This window comes from Triturus cristatus, chromosome 6 (assembly GCF_964204655.1).
Source record: "Triturus cristatus chromosome 6, aTriCri1.1, whole genome shotgun sequence".
NCBI classification, from domain to species: Eukaryota; Metazoa; Chordata; class Amphibia; order Caudata; family Salamandridae; genus Triturus; species Triturus cristatus.
The window spans coordinates 1,722,512,011-1,722,525,608 of record NC_140589.1 but is presented as its reverse complement, the minus strand read 5'-3'; the positions used below and the strand labels follow the sequence as shown (position 1 = coordinate 1,722,525,608).

The 13,598-nt window shown below is 44.8% G+C and overlaps 1 protein-coding gene across 2 annotated transcripts in view; it reads left to right on the top strand.

Annotated features, from left to right (window-relative positions):
• The window catches only part of EPRS1 (glutamyl-prolyl-tRNA synthetase 1), a 483,086-nt gene that overhangs the window by 13,256 nt on the left and 456,232 nt on the right, over positions 1-13,598 (top strand). For both annotated transcript variants that reach the window (XM_085612943.1, XM_085612942.1), the window contains exon 3: positions 3,574-3,673. In XM_085612943.1, the coding sequence (XP_085469069.1) occupies positions 3,574-3,673 (100 nt within the window). The remainder of the gene's footprint in view (positions 1-3,573; positions 3,674-13,598) is intronic.

The following is a 13,598-nucleotide window of genomic DNA, read 5'->3' as shown; positions in this document are numbered from 1 at the left end:
TAGGGCCTGTCTCTCTCGTCGGAGTTCTACCGTGGGAGAAATGCAGATGTCCCCCCCGATATTTATTCCACCTTCCCCATTTGTGGTCCCATTTTGTGGGGCAACCTCGACCCTTATAGACCGTTTTCTCCGCAGATTACAGTTCTTAGATATTTTTTTCTAGACCCCCATAGTTCCCAAGAAAAGGGGGGATTTATTCTTGAGGTGCAACCTTGTAACATACCAAACCTCTTCTGCAATTCTAAACTTAAATAATCGTTAATACAAACAAATGATGGTCTATGATGCATAATGCATTGTGCTCCATAGGTAAGAGTTGTTAGTAGATACAGTCCATAATCAAATATACTTAATTGTCCAGGTTATATTTGGTTACAGAGTTCAGTGTAGTGTTTATCACCTATTGAAGTAGGCCACCTATTTGCGGATTTCTTCAAAATCATTGACCAATTCTTTACTGTATCTAAAAGGTGAATCCATTTGCATTCCCTCCAGTCGAGGTCTGAGTTCATATCTTTTCTCTAGGGGGCTCTTGTGTAACTTTTTTGAGGACCAACCAACTGATGTCACCTATGGCGTGTTTTATAGTTTTAAAATGTTCTACTAACGTGTTTCACGTGTATGACTGCAGTGCTGGAGGATCCTGGTTTTAACCTTCTGTCCAGTTTGGCCCACATATTCCAAAGTACGGGGACACCTCACCATATAAATTATATCCATACTGTTATAGTTTGTGAATCCTTTTTAGGTAAGTTTTTTGTTGGTATGTACAAATTATTTAGTCTTCTGACAGATCGCAAACCTTACCTCTACCACATTTGTAATGACAGACCACCAGTGGTAGATTGAGGGGTGTGTGCGCAGTTCCACATGGTCAGGTACTGGCACTAGTGAACTGACTACAAGGTCCCCAATGTTCTTGCCTTTGTGTGGAGGCAAATGGAGACCTGTCATTCATTTCCCACTTCACCCCGTATCAATTCCCAGTGCCAATTTTTGACTTTCTTGATGATATTGCTGCGTGTACAAAAAGTAGTGCAGTGCTGTTTTATTGTTTTTTATTTCTCAGTTCATTGGGATGTCCCTGTTACAACACAACACCCTATTTCTGGCACACTTCAGCAATCCCCTGTTATATGCCTGGACATGCAGATTGCCAGTTAGAAAGTCAGATTCATTGAAGTAACACACCATATGGGCACAATTTCTCCTGATCCTTTGGAATTGGCCACAGGGCAGATTATTCCTCCACCTTCTTGGATGGCGGCTCAAATGCCTGAGCAATTTGTTTTGCCCAGCGGATTTTCGGTGCATTGTCGTATACAGCTTCTCGTCCCATTACTTTGGTTGTAATATGTTGGAAATGGATTTCAACATTACTGTGTATCATAGTGAAGTGAGTGTCATTTGATCTGCCATTTAACCAGCTCAAGAATGCTTCCTACGTGGTAACATCTCCTTAACAAATCATCAGGACATTGTGTATATATCTTCTCCGGGGAATAATATTTATGGGGAAGGGATTTGCCTGCAAGTATATATGCACTTGTACGTAATTATCCCTAAAGCTGTTTGCTAAATCTTGTACAAATCCCGCCACCATAGTTACTCCCATGGGTTGAAAATTTGAGTCTTTCTGAAAAACAAAAAAAATGATTGTAGCTGTGTTAAGTAGTCATACTAAGAGCTCCATGGGCACCTTCTGGGATTTCTCTCTAGTTTCCAATGTAGACTTCATCACCTTTTAATGCCTCCTCTTGAGGAATGTTTGTATACAGTGAGGTTAGGTCCATAGTGACCAACAGCTGACTGTGGTAAAAATGGGTGGTCTTCTAGCAGACTAATGACATCCAGGATTATGTTGCTAGCCTTTCCTCAAGTATCAACTAATAAGAGTTGATCCGACAGAACCACGTGTATTTTTATGTACTGCAAAGAGCCCAAGTTCTGAGGAGCACAGGGTAACCCCTTGAATGGATTTGTGATCTCCCTAGGCTGAATGCCTGCTTGAGTGCCGCTAGGTAAGGCAATCTTTGTTGCTAAATGGTAGCTAAGATAATGGCTGCAGGTCATCTTATATAGCTGAAGTGAAATATAATGTATACTGTATATGGGGTGAACACGTTTTGTGCTTGTTCTGCATCAGAGCACTGGGGTGCTGAGTCTTCAGATTCTGGCCTTTGTGTCAGTAGTGCTTGTACTGTGAACTGCTAAATACATATTGTAGTTTTTAGGAGGGTGCATTGGACATGTACACAGTGACTTACTTCTTCCTGCCAGTATCTAACAACCACATCTGAAAAAGAAGTCCGATTCTGTATGTCCGCAGTTTATAATGGCACTGCACAAAAAAAGTGGTTCAAAATGTACACTTTTCAGATCTGATGGTGCGAAGGACTGGGAAGCTGCAGCCTGTGGAGGGAATTATTCACTTGTGTGTGGCTTGTATTTGCTTATCAGTGATTACTATTGTTTTGTGCTCGAATTGCTATCAAACCTTCATCTGGACTCCGGTTTGATAATTTTATCATAGGGGCGTTTGATGACCCTCTCCTTATGAAGATTTTTTATTTTAAGGCAGTTATTTTGCATTAAGTACCGGCCTGAACAATTCGATTGTGTAAGGCTCATTTCTTTGCTTAAAACATACCTCCCTCCAAATCAGAGACCGGTGATGTCAGTAAGAGTGGTACAGCATGCTGGAGCAGGAGTGGGGTCGAGGGCTACTATTTCTTCTTATTTTATGGGAGCTGGAGGATTTAAGCTTGTAGGGAGACATTGGTTGGACCGTCGGTTATCTTTTCTTTTTTCCCCTCAGGGTAGGCATTTGCCTTCACCACAGCCACAGCTGTGGTATTGGGCAGAAAACCACCAAGGTCTTGTTTGGTAGTCAGTTGTTCACTTTTGGGAGAATCTAGTGGGCCCGGAGTGAGATGAGAGCCTAGGGTATGACACACTACTTGCGCTTAACAACTTGCCAATGTGTCAGAAAACAAAATGTGCATGATTGGTACCTCAGGTAAATTAGAAGCAAAGTAGGAGGCCATGAAAAAGACCTTTTGGAAGATGAATTGTTTAAAATAGCAATGTGAGTTACATGTAGGATGCCCAGGCGATTTAGTAAGTGCATCCGACAAGCCAGACACACAAATAAAATAAAATAACTGTGAACTAAGTGTTCCAAGACTTGCATGTGAACCTGTGGGGGAGGTGTCAGCGATGTTGTTTTTTTGAATTAGTTAATACTGCATAAAATGCTCGGCTGATTAATGCACATTGCGTCATTGTGATGAACAGAAATTAGTGATGCAAAGATGATTATCTTAAAACTGCAGTAAAGAGCTATTTTAAAAAAAATGGCAAAGTGAGTTGGATCAGATCCATTGGTTTATCTAGAGACGAAGTATGGTCTGTAGGTGATGCAGAGCTGAGAGCAGCAGGCTAATTGGTCTGGGCAGCTATGCTAACTCGTGTCGTGCACGGTAGTTCGGCATGTCCACCTATTTATTCAGAAATAGAATGTTGTAGAGACCAATGTTGAAATATAACCAATATGTATTTGTTTCCTTTAAGCAATGTCAGCTTTAGTGATGTGAATTCAATCGTTCGCTATCTTGCCCGAACAGCTACATCGTCTGGGTTATATGGTTCAAACCTGCTTGAGCGCACTGAGGTAAGGAGCAGTAAGAAGTGTTTTTAGTTCCATTTGCCTTCCTTAAGTAACGTATTAAGTACTGAATGAATGTGTAACATTGACAACTATGTGAGAAGCTATGCAATGTAGCCTCAACTTGCTTTCTCTACTACCCAAAATATAATCTGTATCCTCTGTGCTGAATAAAGGAATGGCTTAATTCACCAGCCGTGCAGCATGATGTCCCAAAAAGACTGCCCCTCACTTAGCTGTCATAATTGATATCTATAGGAAAATTGATTAGTTGGTGTGGACAATGTGTCCTCATAGTCAAGGTCACAACCTGCAAGATGTCACACAAATTAAATAAAATAAGCCTGTGCCCAATCCCTGGTACCTTGACACAAAGCAGTTCGGATTAAATCAAAGGCAATGTGTAAAGTATTTAAACTGCAAATATACAGTAGACCAAGTCACACAAAACATAACAAATGTTATGAGTAAAATAAGTCAAACACCAAAAATCCAATATGGGATACAGGAATTAGGATTTCAGTGAAAATAGCACCACAAAGCGTCAAAGATAGACTATGGAAGCAGACGTGGTGGACCAGGACCTATGTGTGATTTGAGGACAATTGTGGTAAAGCCCTGGTCAGATACAAGTGGACTGGTCCTGGTGAAAGTCTGGAAATCAAAAAGTTCAAAAACGTTCTAAAGTCCTAATCCAAAAATGGACTTTGTCATTTCTTTGAAGAAAACGTTGTCTCCTGGAGGGACAAATTTGAAATTGGAACTGCCACAGATAACTGCGGCAGATTAAGACTTGCCAAGGCTTAGGAGCTTTTAAAGTTTTTGCTTGGAAAAAGTCCCAAAACAGAAAGGGACTTCGTAGTCTTTGCAGAAATGCTGGAGCCTTCGAGAGAGACTGAACTGAAATTGCGATGCCGTGCAACTTTTGGTTGGGCAGTAGGTCCGCTTGGCTTAGGAACAAAATTTTCATAAGTTGCCAAACGTTTTCTTGGTGCCCAAGCAACTACAGGAATAAACTTCTAAGCCCTGCCCAGCCCCAGGACATCAGGGAATGCACATAGAGACTCTGCATATACCAGGATGAGGCCAACGGCAAAGTGCAGTCCATGTTGAAATTGCCACTGGTCAGCTGGGAATTATAGGTAAAAGGCGCCTTGCAGCCTTTTGTGTCCCTGTAGCCACACAGGAGGTCACTCATCTGACTCTTGGGAGTCCACTTCTTTGTCCTGGGTACAAGGGGGAGTAGGTCTGGTCCTTCAGTTCTCCTCATAGGTCACAGACAGTAGGTCCAGTCAAATCAATCAGTGAATTATAGAGCGTGGCAAATCAACCGTGAGGGCCTCAAGCCCCTGGAGTAGCTCGCTGGTTCGAGGTGGTTATTCATTCGAACAGCTTGGTCTTCAGAAATATTTTAGGAATTCCTGGAGTGCAGGGGTGGTCTTGAGTTGACGGGGAAGGTCGTTCAAAGCTTTGGCTGCCAGGTGTGAGAAGGAATGTACTCAGCTGTTTCTCGTGCTGCTCCGAGGGTTGTCTGTGAGGAAGAGGGAGGCGAATCATAGGTGTCTGATCGGTTGGTGGAAGGTCATGCGTTGGTTGATGTATGCTGGTCCTTCAGTGTGCAGGGCTTTGTATGCGTCTGTCAACATCTTGAACTGGCATCTCTTCTGGATTGGGAGCTAGTGTAGCTTCTTGAGGTGCGGTGTGATGCTCCTCGGTCTGGGGAGGTCGAGGATGAGTCTTGCCACTGAGTCTTGTATTGGCTTTATTCTCTTCAGGAGGCGTGAGGGGATTACAATGTAGTGTGTTCCCATAGTCCAGCCTCCTGGTGACCAAGGTCTGCTTGATGGTCCTTCTAGTGTTGACTGGGAGCCATCTGAAGATCTTGCGGAGTATGCGTAGGGTTTTAGAAGCAGGCAGGTGATTTTTCTTGGGTTCCGAGGTGAACGATGGGAGACAGATTCTCTGGGTCCTTCTGGTGAGGTATGAGGTTATCCATTTAAGGGCATCTCTGGATTTCGATGTGGTGAACGGTGGGAGATGGATTCTCTGGGTTCCTCCAGTGAAGTATGAGGCAGTCAGTTTGAGGGGTGTCTTCCTGCATTCCGATGTGATGGAGTCTGTTGATCGAGATGTGTTGGGAGACAGTGTCTAAGGTGGCTGACAGGTCGACGAGGATGAGAGCTGCTGTTTCACCGCAGTCCAGGAGAGCCTTGATGTTGTTGGTCGCTGCGATCAAAGCTGTCTCGGTGCTGTTTGGCTCTGAATCTGGATTGAGAGGGGTCCAGAAGGTCATTGTGTTCCAGGTGTTCGATGAGTTGTTGGTTGATTGCCTTCTTGAGAACCTTCGCTGGAAAGCAGAGCAGGGAGATGGACCATTAGTTCTTTTGTTCTGCTGGGTCAGCAGAAGGTTTCTTCAGTCCTCTTCTCTTCTTCCGCAGATCCAGAAGGTATGCTGAGGAAGGCTAGGTGAGGGTCCAGCTTGGAAGGGTTCACCAGCTTTTGGGTGGAGACACCTCTCCGACCAATGGAGTAAATGTTTCAAGGCCCTAGCCTTACCTATGTTGTCTTTAGTTTCGGTTTGCCTTACTGCAAACAATCCCACAGTGCACCCTATTCCCAAAATCCAGGATTGGAAACGCTTCTCCCCTTGTGCAGAGTCTGTGTGCCCACCCTTGGGTATGGCCAGGATAATGGGCAAGTCCCTTCCTCTATGGTCACTGAAAACTGATTCTGGAAGCTAGCTTTCTTCCCATTGGGTTGGTGCCAGCCTGACTATGGGGACTAAAGCCTTTCCAAACAATTACTTGTAACAGGGAATGCCCTTTTGAAGTAAATTAAGTTCCTGCACCGACACTGACTAGTCTTTCTGCCAGGGGAAGAAAACACCTCCCCACTCTGAGGCCATTGTCCCTGCAACTCGGCTGCAGTTTTCACACATCTTTTACACCTCATTTCGGTGGCACAGGCTGGGCAGTTTCTGGAGAACCAATGTAAATAAGCACTCAGCAGCTTCAGGCAGGGTAAAAGTAACTTTTAAAAAGCTAAATTTCCTATATATTTAATAAAAATGTGTCTTTATTATTGGATTGGATTTTTTATTAAATATAAAAATAAGGCTTTGAATGCAGCCTGTAGATGGTCATGGTCAAAAGTTGTGGATTAAATTGCGTAATCTATACTTTGATTTCTCCTATGTACCCATTACAGCCTGACCTGCAACAATGTCATTTTAGGCCTAATCACTGTGTAAACATGTCATTTCCAATGCAACACACGTTTCTCTCCTAAATATTATGCCATACCTTGTGGGCACTTGTCAGACGTGTGAATCGACAGCTCTGTGCTGAAGGGGCCATGTTGCTGCAGTCGGGCCACACAGGGTTGACCTTAAGCCATATTTTCAATGCCACTATAGTAGATGGCGCAATAGGTGCTGCAATCCACAAGTGGCATTTACCTTTCCGTGGTATTGTCTATTTCTGCACCATATACCATGGCCTTATAGAAAAGTTAAATTTGCCAGTCATGTTTAAGGCAGTTTTAACATGTTTTGGGGCTCTGAGCACATGCACTGGATATCGGTGTCTCAGTCAATCAATCAATCGGGGTTTGTAAAGCGCGCTACTCAGCCGTGAGGGTCCCAAGGCGCTACAAAGGGGGAGGTGCAGCTCTGGGTCAGCCGAAAAGCCAGGCCTTGAGGCTCTTCCTGAAGGTGCACAGGGTGGGGGAGCGTCTGATGTTGACTGGGACTGCTAGAGGTGAAGATTACCAGCCAGTGAGTCCCCCACCAGCTTGTTTTCGCTTCTGTTTCCTGGAAACTAATTATAATACATATGTGTTGGGCTTGGGGAATCATGCATCCTCCTCATTGCATTGATTTCTCAAATATCTGTATTTCGCTAATATTGAACAGACCTTGCATGTGGCAAAGGAATGCAGCACAGGAACATGTTTGTCTTTATCTTAAAATATTTTGGGTTTACCCTTCTGCTATACAATTTTGAAATGCTGTTCAGGTTCAGTGTTCTAACAGGCCTGTTTTTTTGGCTGATGTCCCAATTACTGTAGATTCCTATTCGAGATATTGATTACCAAAGAACTATTTTCAGAGCCAAAACCTAGCCTCATCCAGCATCCTGCTATTTTCAATCCAAATGTGTGCATTGATGTCTCTCATTGGTTTGCTCTGCTTTCCCAAATTTGAAGAACTGTAATTGAGTGTGAATTTGTACTTGGTTATTTACATTGTAAATGTGAGCTTGGAGCTGCGTTTTACATGTGAGCTTACATATTGTTTGTGGCACACCAGAAGCAATATGTGTGTGCATCCAATGTGGAAATTTGTGTGATTAGATGCGAGTGTTCACCTTTTGGTGATGTTTTATGTTTAATCAAGTGTGCTGTTGAACTCTGTTATGTTTTGCCTGTAATCTTGAGGAATGAATTATCTCCAAGCAGAGTCAGTAAGTCTTGTCCGTTTATTCTGCATTGCCTTTGATTTCGGCACCGTTATGTTGGCGTAGAAGAGTTGTTTATTTGCAATTTATTTCACCATCCCCTCGCTAGCATTTAATGCCTCCTTTTTGAGGCGATAGTAAGCTAAGGGAACGATGGGGGGGGGGGGGGGCGACACTGGAGGTGCTTCTCTCTGTTCACACTGCCCGTGCGTCGCGCCCTTCACGTCCGGTCAGACAGGCCGGGTCCATCTACAGAGCTGGGAGCAAGCAAGTGGTTGGGCGCTTCCCACAGCCTACTCCCGAGACTGGAGGTGCTGCTCTCTGTTAACAGCCGCTGTCCGTGTGACGCGCCCGACCGGCCTGGAGCTGGGAACTATGGAGGGCTGGGCAGAGCTTGAAACTTACGTGCTCTATATACGCCGGGCGCGTGCGGCACTTTCCTTTCTCGATTACGAATAAAGAACTGCATAACTTCATTCACAGCGTCGAGTGTAGTACTTTACAGAAGGCCTGAAGCTGGGATCTCGGAAGGGCTGGAGGGAGCAGATATTGCATGGCCGTGCTCCACACTGCCCGTGTGCGCGCCCTTCACGTCTGCTGAGACAGGCCGGGTCCATCTACAGAGCTGGGAGCAAGCACGTAGTTGAGCGCCTCCCACAGCCCTCTCCCGAAACTGGAAGAGAAAAGGACAAGCGGCTGTTGGCCCAGCACCGAAGTTTGTTAAAACCCTGGAGCCGCGGGAGCTATTTTGGAAGCGCTGCCGGCCACGCCCCCGCAGTTGTTGGAAGAGGGCAGGTGTCCGTAGCTGTGCGTGGAGTGAGGCCGGAGCTTTTCTGTAAAATCTTAAACACCGTTCGGGTTAGAGGCTAATATACGAATATCTAATCTAGTTGGGGCAATTAACTACGTTGCCCATATGCAGGCAATGCTGCACTTTTCACCCCTCAAACAGGACTCTATTCAGCACAGCAGCAAAAGGGGACGGTGGTTACTGCTGTGAGCTAATCAGGCAATAAGGTGTTAATACCCTCCCCCAAACAACCCCCCCCCTCCCCCCCCCCCCCCCATACGACCCCTAAAGATCCTTCCTGAAAAAATAGTCATTGGTGAAACAAAGAGAATTTGGGGTTCGGCGTTATTCAAGAAAGAGATCATACTGTACTCTAGCCAGGGCTTTAAGTGGGATGAAAAAAATGGAGGGTCTCTTAAAGGGGCGTGACCAATGTAAGGGCGGGGCTTAACACACGTAAGCTAAAAATCTGTGCATAGTATAGTGTGCCGCCCGACTTGTATTTTGCTGTTTGTCATTGCATCTTGATATATGATACAAGTAACATCATACCTGCAACAAATCAGGACTATTGGCTTTGTCAATGGCTTTTAGTTGCATAAGATAAATAAGCAGCAACTATGGCTTGTATATTAATATTGAAAAAGCTTCCACTTAAAGCCCTGGTGACACAACGACAATGTTGCTGCTCCTGAGTTTCAAAAAGAGAAGGGAAATCCAGAGAGAGAGTGACTCTCTTTAAAGGATTTCCCTTCCCCTACACCGCTCCCCTGGCATGACATCATGTCGTAACTTCTCTCCACTAGTGAGAAGTGAGCAGTGTGAGCACGCGCACATCATGTGCCTGCTGTCACCGCAGTCCGGAAAAAAACGGACTGAAGTGACAGCAGGCACAAAACAGAGCCCGACAGAGATCTGTTTCGAGGCCCCCTTTAAAAAACTGCCGGTTCTCAGACCAGGTGAGACCCGGCCCACTTAAAGCCCTGACTCTAGCGCTTATTATGCCTTTTCGAAGCCCAGAAGTGCTCATGCGCAGGGAGTGAGGAATCCACGATGGATGACCTCCGATCGCTGGACGCCACCCATCTCACCCGGTTCTCAAAGTAACCTTACTAAAGAACGGCCTGCACGAGTACATTGTTGGTTAATGCACAGCACAGGTTCAATGGGGGCCACCTTCCAGGGAGACAGTGGAAAAGGAAGTTCATTTTATGCTACTGGTGACCTGGAAGTAATTTCAGTCTTGGTATGAACTTCTCTCTGTGTATATGAAGCGGTCATGTCACCTCTGCACCTTCTGTTTGATGACCAATCGCATCAAGCTCTCGAGCTGTTCATGATGACTCTCCCTGACACCTTACTCTAAAGAATCCATATTTAATGCATAGCTGACGAGTCTTCAACTTCTAAACACTGTGCTTGTGATAACATTTCTGGTGCCAATGAATACACCCGCCTCTAGAATCAGCAGACTCTATTACTTCTTGCATTGGGCACTAAATAAGCGCAGAACGTGTGGTGAGAAGTAATTTCTCATCAGGGTTTATAGCACTTTCTTTTCATTGTTTCAGAATGTAAAGTAAAAATGTTTTTTTACCCCGCTCTCCCTTTTACATTGCACTTTGTGTTTGGTGCAACCATGAGTCCATTTCATAGTGGATGATCAAACATCTCGCTAAGCTTTAGATTTTGTTTCGGTGGAACAGACCAAACCTTCACCTGCAGTGTGGCTAGGGCCTTGTTTCTCATGCACTAGACTGCTCTTTGAGAGGATGGAGCTGAAACTATCACATTTAAGGATTGGACATTTAAGTAGCATTTTACTTGTACTATGAAGTCCACAGTAAGGATAATTCACAAAAAAAAAGTCCCATTCTCACCAATGTGTTAGGCTTTGGGTGTGATGGTAAGATTGGACTTGAGAATCTTGGGTGCGCTTTGAAATGTGACTGCTGGAAAGTAGTTACTGTCTTTCCATGACTGAGTTACCAAAGGCTTTGAAGGAACTAGACAATTAATATGGCCAGGTACTCCCTACACCCCCTCCTCCCCACAATGAAAAACCCGTGACGGGGAAGAAGTCTTTGGAGGCAGGGGGCGTGACACCCCCTGGCCGTATTTATTATACAAAATTAATTTTTTTTTTTTTTTTTTTTTATTTCAAAAGTTTTTTATTGGTTGTTACAGCATAAACATATATAAAGCAAGTCCAGTAATGTAACATGGGTCATAGATTTACGGGTCAAAATTACTGTATGCTACGGTACATCATAGTAAATGACAGTACAAAAGTACAACAGTAGAGTACGTATACCATACTCACGACAAATCAGTAACAGACATTGTATTTCAACAGCATTTTCCTCATTCATTTGAAGGCAAGTATTTATGATGGCTATGAGTGTAATGAAAGAAGTCGGGCAGCCTGTGTTGGTGAGTCGTGTGCTGTGTATGAGCCCATCTAAGGTGGCTTATGTGTCGTGAAGTAGTTATCGAGAGTCGACCATAGTTTTCTCGTGGCAGGTCGCCACGGTGTCTGACGGAGTGTAATATTATCTGCTCCACGTAAATTAATAATCCAATTCAACCACCCAGCATAGTTAGCCTTGCTGGTGTCTTTCCAGTTGCTGAGGACTGTCTTAACTGCAGCCGAAAGGAGAAGGTCAAGTAATGCCTTATCATCTGCATCCAGGGCTGGGTTCTGGGTGAAACCGAAAACTAGATAGGGGAGCTCTTTCACCGGCGAGATGTGGAATAGTTTTGAGATCAAGTCGAATATATTCTCCCAGAACTGCGCCACGCAGTCGCAGTCTAGGATGATGTGTGCTAAGTCACCTTCCGCGCGTTTGCAATTCCAGCAAAAGGCATCTTGGGAGAGGTTGCGTGCGAATAAACGTGCAGGGGTCCAGAAGGCTTTGTGCAGGAGCCAGTATTTTGTCTGTGATAGTGTAGGGCTAATTTTGTGTCGCGTGCAGGATGTCCATGCATTGGTCCAATCCGAGTCTGTGATTGGCCTAGACGAGAGGTTGTTCCAGAATTGTGTGATTGGGGCAGTGAGGCCCGATTGTTGGGGACGGCTGAGTTTATAGAGAAAGGAAACCTGGTGTCCTAGTCTGTTAAGTCTGGCAAGGTATGGTGGGAGCGAGGGCGGCGTCGGGGAGAGTTTGAGTTTGGATAAAGCTGTTTTTACATTGAGGAAGTTATAAAATTCAATTGGTGCAAGATCATATTTGATTTGTAGCTCTCTGAAGGGAATAGGGTATTCCCCCGCGTACAGCTGGTGTGGAAACAGTATGCCTTTTTTGATCCATGCCTCGTTGTGCATGGGCTTACCCTTGTACAGAATGGTACGGTTGTCCCAGAGGGATTCCCAACGTGAGCCTCTGATATTGAATTCTAGGATTCTATCGAACTTTAGGAGAGCAGATTTCGTGTTATGAAATATTGATTTAGAATGGGTCAGCTGGTTCAGGTTGGATGAAAGGGCCGCGCAAGGGGAAATACCGTTGAGAATTTCCTCCTCAATTTCGAGCCATACTGGGGTATAGTCAGGAGAGGGAGCGAGCCAGTGGGCTCCTTGTCTGGCTAGGAAAGCGGTCTCATATCTCTTAAAGTCTGGCAAATTAACCCCTCCCGCGGATTTGTCTAAGCGAAGCTTTTTTATGCTGATTCTTGCTCTCTTCCCTTTCCAAAGGAAGTTAGAGATGGCCGTGTCCAATTTGTGATAAAAGTCTGGTGTAAGGGTTAGTGGGAGCATAGATATGAGGTAATTAACCAGAGGCGAAATCATCATCTTGATGGTTTCCACCCTACCCCACCAAGTGATGAAACGGGGGGACCATCCCTCTAGTTGCGTCTTGATTTTATTTAAAGTGATTTTTTCATTTCGATGGAGGGTCTCCATGAGGGAGTCACCAAACTCGATACCTAGGTACTTCACGAACTCAGGTTGCCAGCATAACCCTGAGACTCCCAGCACCTCTTTGGTGGTTAAAATATTGAGTGGTTTGACCTCGGATTTATCCCGGTTAAGTTTGTATCCAGAATGGGAAGAGTAACTGTCTATGGTGGACATTAGTGCAGAGATTGAAGATTCTGGTGATTCAGTTATAATCAGTATATCGTCCGCATAGGCGGCGAGTTTGACGCATTTATCCCCGAAAACCACCCCTTTGATATCATTTTTTTTAATATGTGCAATTAGGGGCTCCATTGCCAAGAGGAAAAGTGAAGGGGAGAGGGGGCATCCCTGTCTAGTCCCTTGTTCTAAGGAAAAGGCGTCCGACAATGAACCATTTATAGCAATGCGAGCGGAAGGTGCCCGGTAGAGGGCCATAACCAGATCAGTGAAAGTTTCTCCCAGATTAAAGGCGGACATGCAGCTCTTGAGAAAAGACCAGGAGACTCTGTCAAACGCCTTTTCTGCGTCGAGGGTGATGGCTACGGCCGGGGCTGCGATCATTTTGGCTTTTTCAATGACGTGACAAAGGATCCTCGTATTATCGTTAGACATCCGCTGCTTCATGAAGCCTACTTGTGATGTGCTGATTAGCTTCGGGAGTTGTAGATTTAGACGTGTGGCGAGGATTTTAGCATAAATTTTGCAGTCTAAGTTAATTAGGGAGATTGGTCTGTAATTTTTGGTTAGCAGGGTGTCTTTACCATCTTTAGGTATGACTATGAT